This window comes from Neovison vison, chromosome 4 (genome assembly GCF_020171115.1).
Source record: "Neovison vison isolate M4711 chromosome 4, ASM_NN_V1, whole genome shotgun sequence".
In the NCBI taxonomy this organism is placed as follows: Eukaryota; Metazoa; Chordata; class Mammalia; order Carnivora; family Mustelidae; genus Neogale; species Neogale vison.
Genome location: NC_058094.1, coordinates 59847041 through 59860816, shown reverse-complemented (window position 1 = coordinate 59860816; position 13776 = coordinate 59847041). Strand labels below are relative to the sequence as shown.

The following is a 13776-nucleotide window of genomic DNA, read 5'->3' as shown; positions in this document are numbered from 1 at the left end:
AGTCAATGTGCCACACAGCAGTCAAATTCTTCCCTTTAATTTTAGGTAGGATCGTGTCATTCCTCTGCTCAAAATATTCAAAGGTTTTTCATCCCAGTCTGATTGAAAACCAAAACTCTTATACTGGGCTATACAATCCAAGATGGATCCTCCAGCCCAAATTATCTCTCGGACCTATGCCCTCGATTCCCCCTCATTTGCATACACTCCAGGGACCTGCCAAATGTGCTCCAAGTTCACAGGCTTTGCTAGACCATTACCATTATTTTATAATCATAGAGATTCTTGATTAATAAAAATTAAAAAATAGTTATCAAGTATTAGTAGACTTAGAGCAGCCTATTATTTTCTCAATCATGGATACTAGAATATACAACTTCTGTGACATGAGAGTGATGTTAAAAAGTGATATAAAATCTATTCTAAAAGATTGGCAACAACTGCCCCAGAGCTTTCAAGGTTATCATACTACATATTATCTTTCACTTTTAGAGATAACAATACTGTCTGGATAAATTAGCATTTTCCCCATTCTGGTACTCACCCCTAATTGGACAGTATGGAAAGGAGTAACTTGGGTTTGAGTCTTGACTATCCTATTAGCTAGCTTTTAAACCATGAACAAGACACTTTACTTCTAAGCCTTTAATTTCTTCACTTACAAGGATGAATCCCTAACCACTTCGTTAGAGCCGTTACAAGATAAAATAAAAATGGAAGTTACATTAGAAAGTATAATACAAATATGACTACATAGTAGAAGGCATTGAAGTAATGTGTGGATGAAATGGTTAAGTTTGAACTTACATGAAAAGCTAAAGCGTTTTCAGACTTGACACCGCAGAAAATAAGGAAGCATTAGAGGTTTTAAGGAGGAGATAGGGATAGTTGTGGTGGTGATGGTGGCACTGTGTGTCTGTGCAAATCAGTGAGGTAACTGCACCTTCAAGGAAATCTAACAGCACTGTGAACAGATGGCTAGGAGTGGAAAGAAATAAAGGCTATTATGGATTAGTCCACATGAAAGACAGAAACTTGGACTAAGCATTGACAGTAGGATAAGAGTGAACTGAGTTAAGCACTGCAAAAGGATGTGCACAGCTGCATTTGACAGTGAGGGAAGGGAAGAATTTCAATGCAAGCAGACAGGTGGACAATAACTCAAGAAAAAAAAATTTTTTCCTTATTTTGTCACTGGAAAAGATTGAATTTAGATGTGTTAAATTTGAGACCTCTGGAGGTATTCAAGTACTGATATCCAACAGTGGTGTGAAATTAAACCTCAGAAAGGAAAGATCTGCACAGAACTGTAGATCTGGGAGTTGGCTGCTTAAGATGGCTAAAGACATTAAAAAAAGAGAGAGAGAAGAACAAGGGGATGCTGAATAAAGAACACAGAGAACACCAAAATCAAAGATTCAGAAAAGAGGCCAGAAGTCAAAATAGGGAAGGAGAAAAAAAGAGAGATAAAATGATAGAATCCATTAGAAACGCTCTTACAGAAATATTCAAGATGAAATTCAAATGATCTCCATAGTTTGGTATTTGATTTAGATTTAAATACTAAGGAAAGAATTTAGAGGACACTTGATTTGGTTCATGTTTATTGAAATACTATTTTCCTCTGATGAAAAATCTGTGGGCTCCCAGAGTAAGCCTTCTCCAATATCCCCCCAGTCAACAGTTTGAAGTTGGTGAGTCACATTCTTCCTTCATAACCCTTCAAAAAACTTAGCTGAAGTATAGAAGAACAGGTTGAAGGTGACAAGGAGATACCACTGCCTTCAAGGATTAACTATCTTAAATGATGCTGGTAAGTCAAAAGGCTACAAAATGTGAAGATCATTTCCTAGAGAAAAGGAAGATGTTTGCTTTGGTTTCTTATCATAGTCTACACATGCTTAGAGAGGCCTAGAGGTCATGACAATACATAACCCTTAGCTTTATTTTATGAAAATGATAAAAATGGGTTTCCTAATCTTATTTTCTGCTCACACAAAAATTGCAGAACTCAAGGAATCCATTTCCATTTAATTCTGTGCCTCTATTAAAGCAATTTTTTTGTATTTATAGCATATTACAATAACTGACCTCCATCTCTACTCCTACACTCCTTGGTATATATTCTATTTAAAGTGGCAATGAAATAGGATTTTCCTCCAAAATAATGATTTTAGCACTTCACAAGTTTTAGGTATTTGAGAAGTTTCACTATTCAGAACCTCATTATCTAGGAGTACTACACTGAGGTGACATTAAGTCTTATCATTTTGCCACTAGTAACTCATTTACCCATCTCACCAAGTCAGAAGTCTGGAAGTCATCCTAGAATCTCCTTTTCTCTAACTCCCAAAGATTAATCATTCACCACATTTAAACAGCTCTCAGAAAAGTTCTTCTACCACCATTATCCCTTGCCTGAGTATTAACCCATTATGTAAACTAACTGTGCCTCAAATTATAATGATCAGATTTAGGGCTTATGTTTAGATATTTAACACCTTGTAATATATTCTATCTTTATGATACTAAAAGACTGCAAGGACAACATGACAATGCAAAATCAAAGAAGTGTTCTTTTCAACAAATCACTTGCCCCCCTCACAATATCATTCAATCATCTTATCTAGGAATAAGTGCCTCCAGTTATTCCAAATGTTAAGTTCTCCCACACCCCATGGGCCTGGGTTAGATTTCCAACCTTTTTCTGCTAACATCTATTCATTAAAAACAATGTTAAGTTCTCAGAGTATAAAAGCAGCAAAGCTCTAATCTCAATAAAGTAAAATGTTCATAAAATCTTGATTATATTACAGATAATATAAAGGAACAAATCTACTCACATAATTACAATGGATTTCTTTATAAGTTTGTATTTAGTCAAAAGTCACTAATTTAGTGTTTTGCTATAATCTAAAAATACAATAAAAAAAAAATAAGGCAGTTACCTGAGGAGAGTCAAAGGGATATCGACTACTAAACTTAAATAGAAGTTGAAATTTTTCCCCTTCATATAAGGTACCTGGTGCACCTTCCATGTCTACAATCCACCTAGAATAAGGGGGGGAAAAAAAGCAAATTAAAAACTTCTGATAAGATCTGGGCTGAGAAAGGGAACACTGAAGACTTGCTTTATACCAGGCATTGAGATAAGAGTCATTCATGTGCAACAGCATACGTCATCCTCCCAACAATTTTATTTTTATTTTTATTTTTTAAAAAGATTTTATTTATTTATTTGACAGACAGAGATCACAAGTAGGCAGAGAGGCAGGCAGAGAGAGAGGAAGGGAAGCAGGCTCCACACTGAGCAGAGAGCCCGATGCGGGGCTCGATCCCAGGACCCTGGGATCACAACCCGAGCAGAAGGCAGAGGCCTTAACCCACTGAGCCACCCAGATGCCCCCTCCCAACAATTTTAACAGTAGGTATTAACACCCTTCTCTGATGCTCACAGGTTAAGTAACCAACTCAAAGTCAGACAACTGGCAAAGGAGAGAGCCAAATTTTAATCCAGGCCTGAAAACACAAAATGGAAAACCCAACTCAAGTGTGCTGACACCAAAGCCTGTACTCTTGCTACTCAATTTACACTACCTTATTTTTCCCCAAATACTATTTTTGCAATGATTAGAAAGATTTTATAGGTAGCATCAAACTAATGAACTGCCTTTCTGATATCATTTTAGAAGCAACGGTCAAAGTAGGTATCAACAACTAGAGAATCATGGCTATTAGACCTATCTTCTCATCAGTATTCTAGAGACGAAACAGGAAAAAGGATAAGCTAACATCAGTCCCCTTACTTTGATGGCTATTGAAGGCTCTATAATGCCTTTCCTTGTCTCTCACGTTTCAGTTGCTTCCTAAAACTCAAAAGAGATTTTTAAAAAATTTTTCATTAACATATAATGTATAGTTTGTTTCAGGGGTACAGGTCTGTGACGCAATTGTGTCAGTCTTACACAATTCACAGCACTCATCATAGCACATACCCTCCCCAATGTCCATCACCCAGCCCTCTCCCCTCCAGCAAACCTCAGTTTGTTTCCTGAGATTAAGAGTCTCCTATGGTTTGTCTCCCTCTCTCTCCTCGTTCTATCCCACTTTTTCCTCCTTCCCCATGAGCTTCTGTCTTGTCTCTCAAATTCCTCCTATCAGTGAGATCATATGATATTTGCCTTTCTCTGACTGACTTATTTCGCTTAGCCTTTCACCTCTAGTTCCATCCATGTTGCTGTAAATGGCAAGATTTTGTGTTTCTTTTTAATTTATTTATTTGACAGACAGAGATCACAAGCAGGCAGAGAGGCAGACAGAGGAGGTGGGGGAAGAAGGCTCCCTGCTAAGCAAAGAGCCCGATGTGGGGCTCGATCCCACGACCCTGAGATCATGACCTGAACGGAAGGCAGAGGCTTAAACCACTGAGCCACCCAGGCACCCCTTGTGGTTTTTGATGGCTGCATAATATTCCACATGAAATCTATCTATCTCACATCTTCTTTATCCATTCATCTGCCCCTTTGGATCCCTACATTTGTATCTTTAGGGTAAATACCCAGTAGTGCAACTGCTGAATCATAGGGTAGCTTCTCTATTTTCAATCTTTTGAGGAACCTCCATAAAGTTTTCCCGAGTGGCTGCACCTGCTTGCATTCCCACCAACAGTGTAGAAGGGTTCCCCTTTCTCCGCATCCTCGCCAACACCTGTCATTTCCTGACTGGTTAATTTTAGCCATTCTGACCGGTGTGAGGTGGTAGGTATCTCACTTAGGAAGAGATTTCTATAGCCTCTTTATAAGCCTACTTTGTTTCCACATAAAATAATAATGAATATACATCTTATAATTAAAATCAATCCCTTGCTCACTTATTAGTAAGTTCTATGTCCAACATGGGGCTTGAACTCACAATACTGAGATCGAGAGTAACACGCTCTACTGACTGAGCCAGCCAAGTACCCATATCTCTTTTCTTATAAAAAAAAAAAAAGGGGGTGGGTATATTTCTCACTCTGCCTCTCCCCTGCTCATGCTCTCTCAAATAAAAGATCTTAAAAATAAATTAATTTAATTAATTAATTTTAAAAAGGGAAAACTGGGACATCAGGGTGGCTCAGTTAAGCATCCAACTCTCTATTTCAGCTCAGGTCTGATCTCAGGATCCTGACATTGAGCCCTGCATCTTAAGCCTGTTTAAGATCCTCTCTCATTTTAAGCCTGTTTAAGACTCTCTCTCCCTCCCTGCCACCCCCACCCCCAACCCTGCTGGTCATTTTTGTGTTCTCTAAAAAAAAAAAACAAAAAAAAAACCCACCAAAATTTTAAAAATTTAAAAAGGGGAGTAGAATAAGGATTATGGTGGCAAAGATGATGGGGCCACATTGAAGCAAAAGTGGACTAATCATAAGAATCCTAATTAAAGCATTGGCCAATTCCTTTCATCTTAAACTTTTTAGGTATAAAAATTTATTACTTTAAGTACAGTATTAAGGAAGTAATATTGAGAATACAGTGTTGAGGTTCTAGTCATCTCCCCATATACTATGGATTAGTATAATAAATGTGCCTGTTCTTTGAAAGCAATCAGCTAACACATGCATGCCTTTAAAAGGATAGCTATTCATTTTCAAAGTGTATGCTGAATACCACACATGAGAATAAAAGATATGACCAAGAAGGAATAGTTTACAGTGAATTAGACAGGTCTGTCCATTCGCGGTGGCCATGAGTAAGCTGTTTTACTTTTGTAAAAAGTAAAACTATTGTTTTACTTGTTTTAACTATTTCAATTCTAAAACACATATTTAAAACAAAGTTAAAAGTTCATTACAAAAGGATACTCATCTCAAAGTGTTGCAAAGATAAATGGCATTACATATGCAAAACACGTAGTACTTTCCTGACATCAGAACCAGTACATAGTAAATTAAATATAATGCATAAGCTGCATTAAAAACAAATAAAAAACGAAAACGTGTTCTCCTTACAAACTGGGTCTTTGCTAGCCATCAAGATCCCCTTTTATCCCTGACATCTACTATGCACAATGACTATTCCAAGGAAAAACCAGAGGACTTCCTGGTGCTCTTTCTTTAAAAGTTGATTTGATTTGTTTGATTGATTGAGTGATGAGCTAGTGAGAGCAGGAGAAAGAAAAGAGGGGAAGGGAAAGGAAGGGTCTCAGGCAGCTCTGGGCTCAACCTCAACGCAGGGCTTGATCTCAGGACCTTAAGATGATGACTTGAGTCAAAAACCAAGAGTCCAGCTTTTTAACCAACTGAGCCACCTGGGCACCCCCTCCTGGTGCCATTTTATTCTCTTTATAAGGCAAATTTTAGGACAGAGACACCTGGGTGGCTCAGTCTGTTAAGTGTCTGCCTTTGGCTCAGGTCATGATCCTAGGTCCTGGGATCAAGTCCTGAGTCAAGCTCCTTGCTCAGCAGGGAGCCTGCTTCTCCCTCTGCCTGCCTTTCCCCTTGCTTCTGTGATGTTTCTCTCTCTGACAATAAATAAAATCCTGAAATAAAAATTTTAGGACAGGGACGCCTGGGTGGCTCAGTGGGTTAAGCCACTGCCTTCGGCTCAGGTCATGATCCCAGGGTCATGGGATCGAGTCCCGCATCGGGCTCCTTGCCCGGCAGGGAACCTGCTTCTCTCGCTGCCTCTGCCTGCCTCTCTGCCTGCTTGTGTGTACTCGCTTGCGCACTCTCTCTCTCTCTCTCTCTGGCAAATAAATAAAAATCTTAAAAAAAAAATTTAGGACATATTGTACCATAAATTTACCTGTGATCTATCCAAACACAGCTTTTAAATAATAGCTAAGCAAATATCTTAGTAAGCCTTCCAATATCTGGGTGAGACAGGTCAAAGGTGGCATATATTTTCAACATTGTGCAGGATAATTTTAAATAACTTTTTGCTAATTGAAAAAGCAATATATGTTCACTATAGAAAACTGAGAAAGTTATAAACAAACAAAAATCACCCAAATATAATCACTGTTGAAGTACTTTCAGTACATTTCATTCTAGTCATTTTATAGTTTCTTTTTTTTTTAATAGATTTTATTTATTTATTTGATAGACAGAGATCACAAGTAGGCAGAGAGGCAGGCAGAGAGAGAGAGGAGAAGGAAGCAGGCTCCCTGCTGAGCAGAGAGCCCGATGTGGGGCTCGATCCCAAGAGCTTGAGATCATGACCTGAGCCGAAGGCAGAGGCTTAGCCCTCTGAGCCACCCAGGCGCCCCTCATTTTATAGTTTCTTTATCAATGGAATTGATGTCCAATAGTTAAATTATGTGTACAACTGAATCAGTTGGTTAAGCGTGTGACTCTTGATTTCAGCTCAGGTCACTATCTCAGGGTCATGGTCCCATGTCGAGCTCCATGCTGGGGATGGACTCTGCTTAAGATTCTCTCTCCCTCTGCCACCTCCCCCTTCCTCTCTCTAAAAAATAATAATAAATAAAATTTTTTAAAAAATAACAAAACAAACAAACAAAAATAAATCCTCAGTGTTTATGAGTCCAATTAAGGGCACCTGCCTCTGAGAATGAATAAAATGGGATAAGTCTCAGTTCTTAACGTCCAGTGAGTAGTTATTGTTCTAGGGTTCTAATGTTTAAACAGTTATTTTTCATGCATTCATAGCTCCTAATCAAAGAAACGGCCAACTATTCCCCTCCAAAGGAAAAACTAGCTCCGTTGGATAAATTACGACAGGATAAACACCAATATGGTCTCTCTCAGGGATTTTCAAGGGGATTATGTCTATACAAACTTTCTGCATTTCTTGCTGACTACAGGCTGTAACTCAAGGGATGCCATTCCATGGTCTAACTTTGAGAAACCATTTCCCTTTTACTGACATTTAAATTGCTTCTAAATTGTCTCTAGAAATAGTAATGTTGAAATGAGTATAGTTAGTTCCAAGTTAAATTTTTTTTTTTTTTTTTTTTTAAGGCAAGCTCTATGTCCACCAACATGGGTCTTAAACTCACAACCCTGAGATCAAGAATTTCATATTCTGGGCACCTGGGTAGCTCAGTGGGCTAAAGCCTCTGCCTTCGGCTCAGGTCATGATTTCAAGGTCCTGGGATCAACCCTGAATCAGGCTCTCTGCTCAAGCAGGGAGCCTGCTTTCCCCCTCTCCCTCTGCCTGCCTCTCTGCCTACTTGTGATCTCTGTCTGTCAAATAAATATATAAAATCTTAAAAAAAATAAAATAAAAGAATTGCATGTTCTACTGAACGAGGCAAACAGGCACCCCTGGGTTAATCTTTCTATATCTCTGTTCCTTCCTTAGTTCAGCATAGGGGTTTATTTATTAGTTCAAAGGATATGATATGCTTTTTCAAAAGGTCTTAATACATGCTACAAAACTGTCTTCCAGAAAGCTGAACGTGCTTTTTTAAAAAATCATCATTCTTATTCCACTTAAACATACCTTTTAAGATCTAATTTTTTAAGACTACTTTTATATCCTGGAAGACAGTCAAAGATAAAAAAACTTTTGTGACTCATTTACAGTAAATTATTTTAAAAGAAAAACTGTCTGACAAACATCTCTAAAAACGACAGGTTTATTCTGCAACAAAGATACTGCAGTTTTGGTAGTTAAACAATTTGTGGTAAAACTGCTTGCCAATCTATACAAATGTTTCCATTTGTACAAATGTAAAACATTCCTTTAACCATTTATAAATCATTATATTACGTGGTTCTGAAAATGGGAAAGGCTGAAATAGGAAGCACTTGATTATTACTGATGAAAATGGAATATAATCTGTTCATTATATACAACCCTACCAAAAAAACCTTCATTTAATTATATAGAACAAATGTCATACACTCTAAATATGTTCTCCATTTTCAAATTTCACTTGATAGAAATTAAAAATCAATCAAGAGTCACAACAAGAAACAGAAGAACCTTAAATGAATATTACTAAGTAATAGAGGCCATCTGAAAGGCTACATACTGTAGGATTCCAACTATATGAGGGTCTGGGGAAGGGAAAACTACAGAAACAGTAAAAAGATCAATGGTTGGGAGGGGTGACGAGTAGCTGGAGCACAGGCAATCTTCAGGGCAGTGAAATACTCCACATGATACCATAATGATGATACATGTCATTGAACATTCACCCAACCATACAGCACCACGAATGAATTACAATGTAAACTATAGACTTTGAGGGATTACGATGTGTCAATCACACCTCCTTAATTATAACAAATGTCCCACTCTGGTGGGGGATGTTGACAATGGGGGAGGGTTGTGCATGTGTGAGAGCAGAGGGTATGTGGGCAATCTCTGTACCTTCTGCTCAATTTTGCAGGGAACCTAAAAATGCTTGAAAACCCAGCAATGTTTTAAAAAGATTGTTATAGAGCTAGATATCCGTACTCATTTTCAAACGACAATGTATCCATCCAAACATCAATAGATCCATTCTTCACATCCCTGTTTTTAAAAAGCTTGAATTCTGTCCTAAGTATGGACTCAAATCTCAAAGTCAAAGCTAACTAAAATTACTTCTCTGAAAGGATAAATATGTCTATGAATTCTGGTCACTTTTGCTCTCTGGACCTAGAATATCACTATTTGAGTTATTCTTTTTGTCCTATAATTTGGTTTACTGTATACTTTTTATCTTGTTGCCTCCTCTCTCTTTCATGTTTCTGAAGATTTTAAGGAAAGGTTCCATTATTTTAAATCCCTCTTCCCCACGCCCCATTTCAGAACATTTAGCCTTGTCTAACACAACTATAAAGTCAAAAGAATGGTAAAAACAGACTGTACTGGGTTGTGAGATCTTAGGATGATACTTTAGAAAACATTTCAGGGCAACCCTGTCGGGACCCCTCTCACTTGAGAGCGTTTTCTGTGTCTTCACTTAAGAAACTTCTATCGCTTGGGGGGCCTGGGTGGCTCAGTGGTTAAGCATCTGCCTTCGGCTCAGGTCATGATCCCAGGTTCCTGGAATTGAGCCCCACACCAGGCTCCCTGCTCAGTGGGCGGGAAGCCTGCTTCTCCCTCTCCCACACCCCCTGCTTGTGTTCCTTCTCACTCTGTCTCAGCAAATTAAAAAAAAAAAAAAAAAAAAGAAAAGAATAGAAAAAAAAAACATTTCAAACTAATTGAAATGCTCATCTTTATGAGAGGACACATATGTCTCTCTCCACTCTTCTTGGTTTCATATCTGAAAAAGACTTCTTTGCGCCCAAGGAAGGAGCAGAATTAGACTACTTCTGTGTCTTCCTTCTATGGTTCACTTTTCTATCCTCATGAAGTTTCTTATCTATTAAAAGAGGCTGCTGAAGAGTCTGGCATTTAGTTACCGTTCTGTACAGGGCAATTAATGCATTCAGAGATTGGAGACACCTCTTGACTACTATTCTCTTCAAACCTCTACATGTGGTTTTGAAAAATTTGATAAACAACCTCATGCCAAACTGCTCTATTTTAGATGAAGATCATTTCATAAACAAAAGTCAAACCAAAGTTTTTATATGCTGCCTCTTTAGCAGGAAACATTTTAAAACGTTACTAACCAACATATGGTTGGGGGAAAAAAAGGTTAACAAATCATACATCATATGCAATGTGTATGATGACACTATTATGTAACACAAAATGGGAAATACAAAAGCATAGGATAAGATCTATTTATTTACCTCTTGATGGAATAAAGTGGTATGAAACATGAAAATTCCACATTTAAAAAATTTTTAAGATTTATTTATTTGGGAGAGAGAGCAAGGAAAGGGGCAGAGTGAGAGACAGCAAGAGAGAATCTCAAGCAGACTCCCCACTGAGTGCAGAGCCCAAAGAGGGGCTTGATCTCATGACCCTTAATCAAAATCAAGAGTTGGACACTTAACCAAATGAGCCATCCAGGTGCCCCCAAATACTACATTTTTAAAAATAAGTGTATATTCATGCTTTACACTAATAATAAAAGAAACAATGACTTCAAGAATTACATACTTACTGTGTAATTGAATTCTGAACACTCTTTTCATTTAAAGTCATTCCGGGAGGTGGGTCATTTTGCAAAGCCAACAGTTCTTTCTGCAGTCGTTTCTAGAAAAGAATATCAACAGTAATTTGTACTTAAAAAACAAAAAAAAGACAATATAAACATCCTTCTAGTTTCCTTCTGAAATCCTTGAGTAAATTTCCTCCAAATGCTCACACCTTTTCTTTTGCAAGAACTTTTCATCTTGTATATATCTTATATACCTCTTTAATTTTTGTTTGTTCTGTAATTCACAATCAAAATATTTCTAAATAGATTTCTAAACAATGATGCTGTAAAGTGGTTACCAAAAGCAGACCACTACCTACAAAACGTCACTGTTACTCCACTGAGGTTATAAGAGCTCAGCCCAGATTATAACTGCTTAAAAGTTTCAGCAATGTTTCCTTTACTACTTTCCAATTATAAAAACCACACTTCTCCATCATCCTTAAAAAATGTCACTTTAGACATACAAGCTTGCCAAAAAAAACTATACAGTAACCACATATGCAAAAAGCCTTTTGAAAATGTTTTGAATAATTTTAATTTACAATTTACAGCTCATATTTGTTTTCATTTTTAAATAGGATACCTACACACAAACTTCCAATTCCAGAATATAATGTCAGGACCTGAGATATAGTTATTTTTCCACACATTAGATGCCCCCAAATGGCTATATTTTACATTCTTGTTATACAGTTTTTATTGCTCAACTCTTCCCATGTAATCACTAGTGGACATTCTTTCCCAGTATACAACAAAGCAACACAAAAACCACAGAAGCCCATAGCTTATGGGTTTAAAAACCAAATCATCAATGTTATTAGAATTGCATGTAACACTATAAAGACTCTTAATGAGCATCTTTTCTTGCATTAAAGTAAACAAGCATGGATATCTGTTCAGAACTCAACAATCCTCCGTTTAAAAGCTAGCTTGTTGTTTTTCTGGACAATGAGATATTACTAACAATATAGCAATGTTTCTAGATCTTTTCAATGCTGGATACTTTCAGGTAAGCTTAACATCATCCAACACCATTACAGGTTAGAAAACTTCTCCCTTCTTTCTTGAGAATCACTGCACAAGAACCTATTAATAGGCACATACTTGACCCACAGACAGCTAGCTATCTATGGACCATCATGTCTTTGCTTTGTTCTCTGCAGCCCTTCTGCAATTACATTCTTACATTTGTCTGGCTGCCTCCTTACAAGGAGGATGGACAATGCTGTTGATCACAGCAAACCCAGGGCCTAAAACATGCTCAAAAACATTTGCTAATAAATCAATGCAAATTACCCAAAAAACCCAAAACAAAACAAAACAAAATCTCCTAAATGGCCCTTTAAATGGCCAAGAATGAAAACTTCCCTTGGATCTTGCAATATCACAACTGCTAATAACAATGAAAATAAAGTATCGGCTACTTGCAATTTCTGACCTCAGTTGCCTCCCAAAATGTAAAATAATTACAAACTGAAAAGTACTTAAGAAAAATTTTAACTACCTAAAATGTAAAAAGAAGCTGCCTGCCTAATAACTTGTTTTGAATAAAGGAATATAATTGTGATAAATTTTTGTTAGAACAAGGTTTTTAATTTATTCCACTTACAATAACAAATGTGGGTTATATGATCAAGTAAATGATTTTATTAAGTTTTTTATTTTAATTCCAGTATCGTTAACATACAGTGTTATATTAACAGGTATACAATATAGTGATTCAGTGATCAAGTACATTTTTAAAAACACTGGGTGGAAAATGGAGAAACTGTTTTCTTCAATGCAGGCCTTCTCAGAGACTTTTTTTTTTTTAAAGATTTTATTTATTTATTTGACAGATCACAAGCAGGCAGAGAAAGAGGAGTCCTGGGACGGAGCCCTGCATTGGGCTCTCTGCTCAGCAAGGAGCCTGCTCCCCCAGCCTCCCCGCCTGCCTCTCTGCCTACTTGTGATCTCTGTCAAATAAATAAATAAAATCCTAAAAAAGAAGAGAAAAGAAAAGAAACAGTAATTCCTTGGAGAAGGCAGGACATTTATTTATTTATTTAAAAAAAAAAAAAAAAGACTGTTTGAGAGCGTGCACACATGCAGGCAGAGGCAGAGGGAAAGAAAGCAGCGGACTCCTCACTGAACACAGAGCCCAATCCCAGGACTCTGAGATCAAAACCTGAGTCAAAGTCAGATACTTAACGGACTCAGCCACCCAGGTGCCCCAACATGTCTTTAAGTAACCAATCGGTCCTCTCAAGGGTCCACTGGATCTTCTAAGCAACTGGTTCTAATCAGTTATACTCAAAAAGAAAACAAAACAAAAACAAAAAAAGGGGAAAAAAAAAACTGATTCTGACTTTCCTGAATATGGAACCAGAAACTAAAAGAGAAGGATCTAAAAAATTTGATGTAAAAATAAAAAAACAATTCCTACTCACTTGAAGATATGAAGAATGACTGTAAACTAGAGAACACACCATGTAGCCTCAATCAACAGAAAGCTATTATCTCATGAGGAGGTATTCAGCTCCTAATTTGGAAGACAAAGCGTAGAAAAAGCAGAAGAGAAACACTCACAAAAGCAATGATACCACTCACTGTGAAAACTATAGCATGGCAATGTGGTCAGCTTTCCCAGACAGTGCTGAAAATGGCAGCTACAGAATAAGGTAAGTGGAAATAATGGGAAATAGCTGCAAAAGGTAACTACTGTAACCAAAGAAGCAGGAAACTACCCAGAAACCACTG

The 13776-nt window shown here is 37.4% G+C and overlaps 1 protein-coding gene across 1 annotated transcript in view; it reads right to left on the bottom strand.

Annotated features, from left to right (window-relative positions):
* The window catches only part of UBE2W (ubiquitin conjugating enzyme E2 W), an 81669-nt gene that overhangs the window by 29779 nt on the left and 38114 nt on the right, over positions 1-13776 (bottom strand). The window contains exons 2-3 of the mRNA XM_044245448.1: positions 10999-11090; positions 2949-3051 (exon numbers count right to left, since the gene is read on the bottom strand). Coding sequence (XP_044101383.1) covers positions 2949-3051; positions 10999-11090 — 195 coding nt within the window. The remainder of the gene's footprint in view (positions 1-2948; positions 3052-10998; positions 11091-13776) is intronic.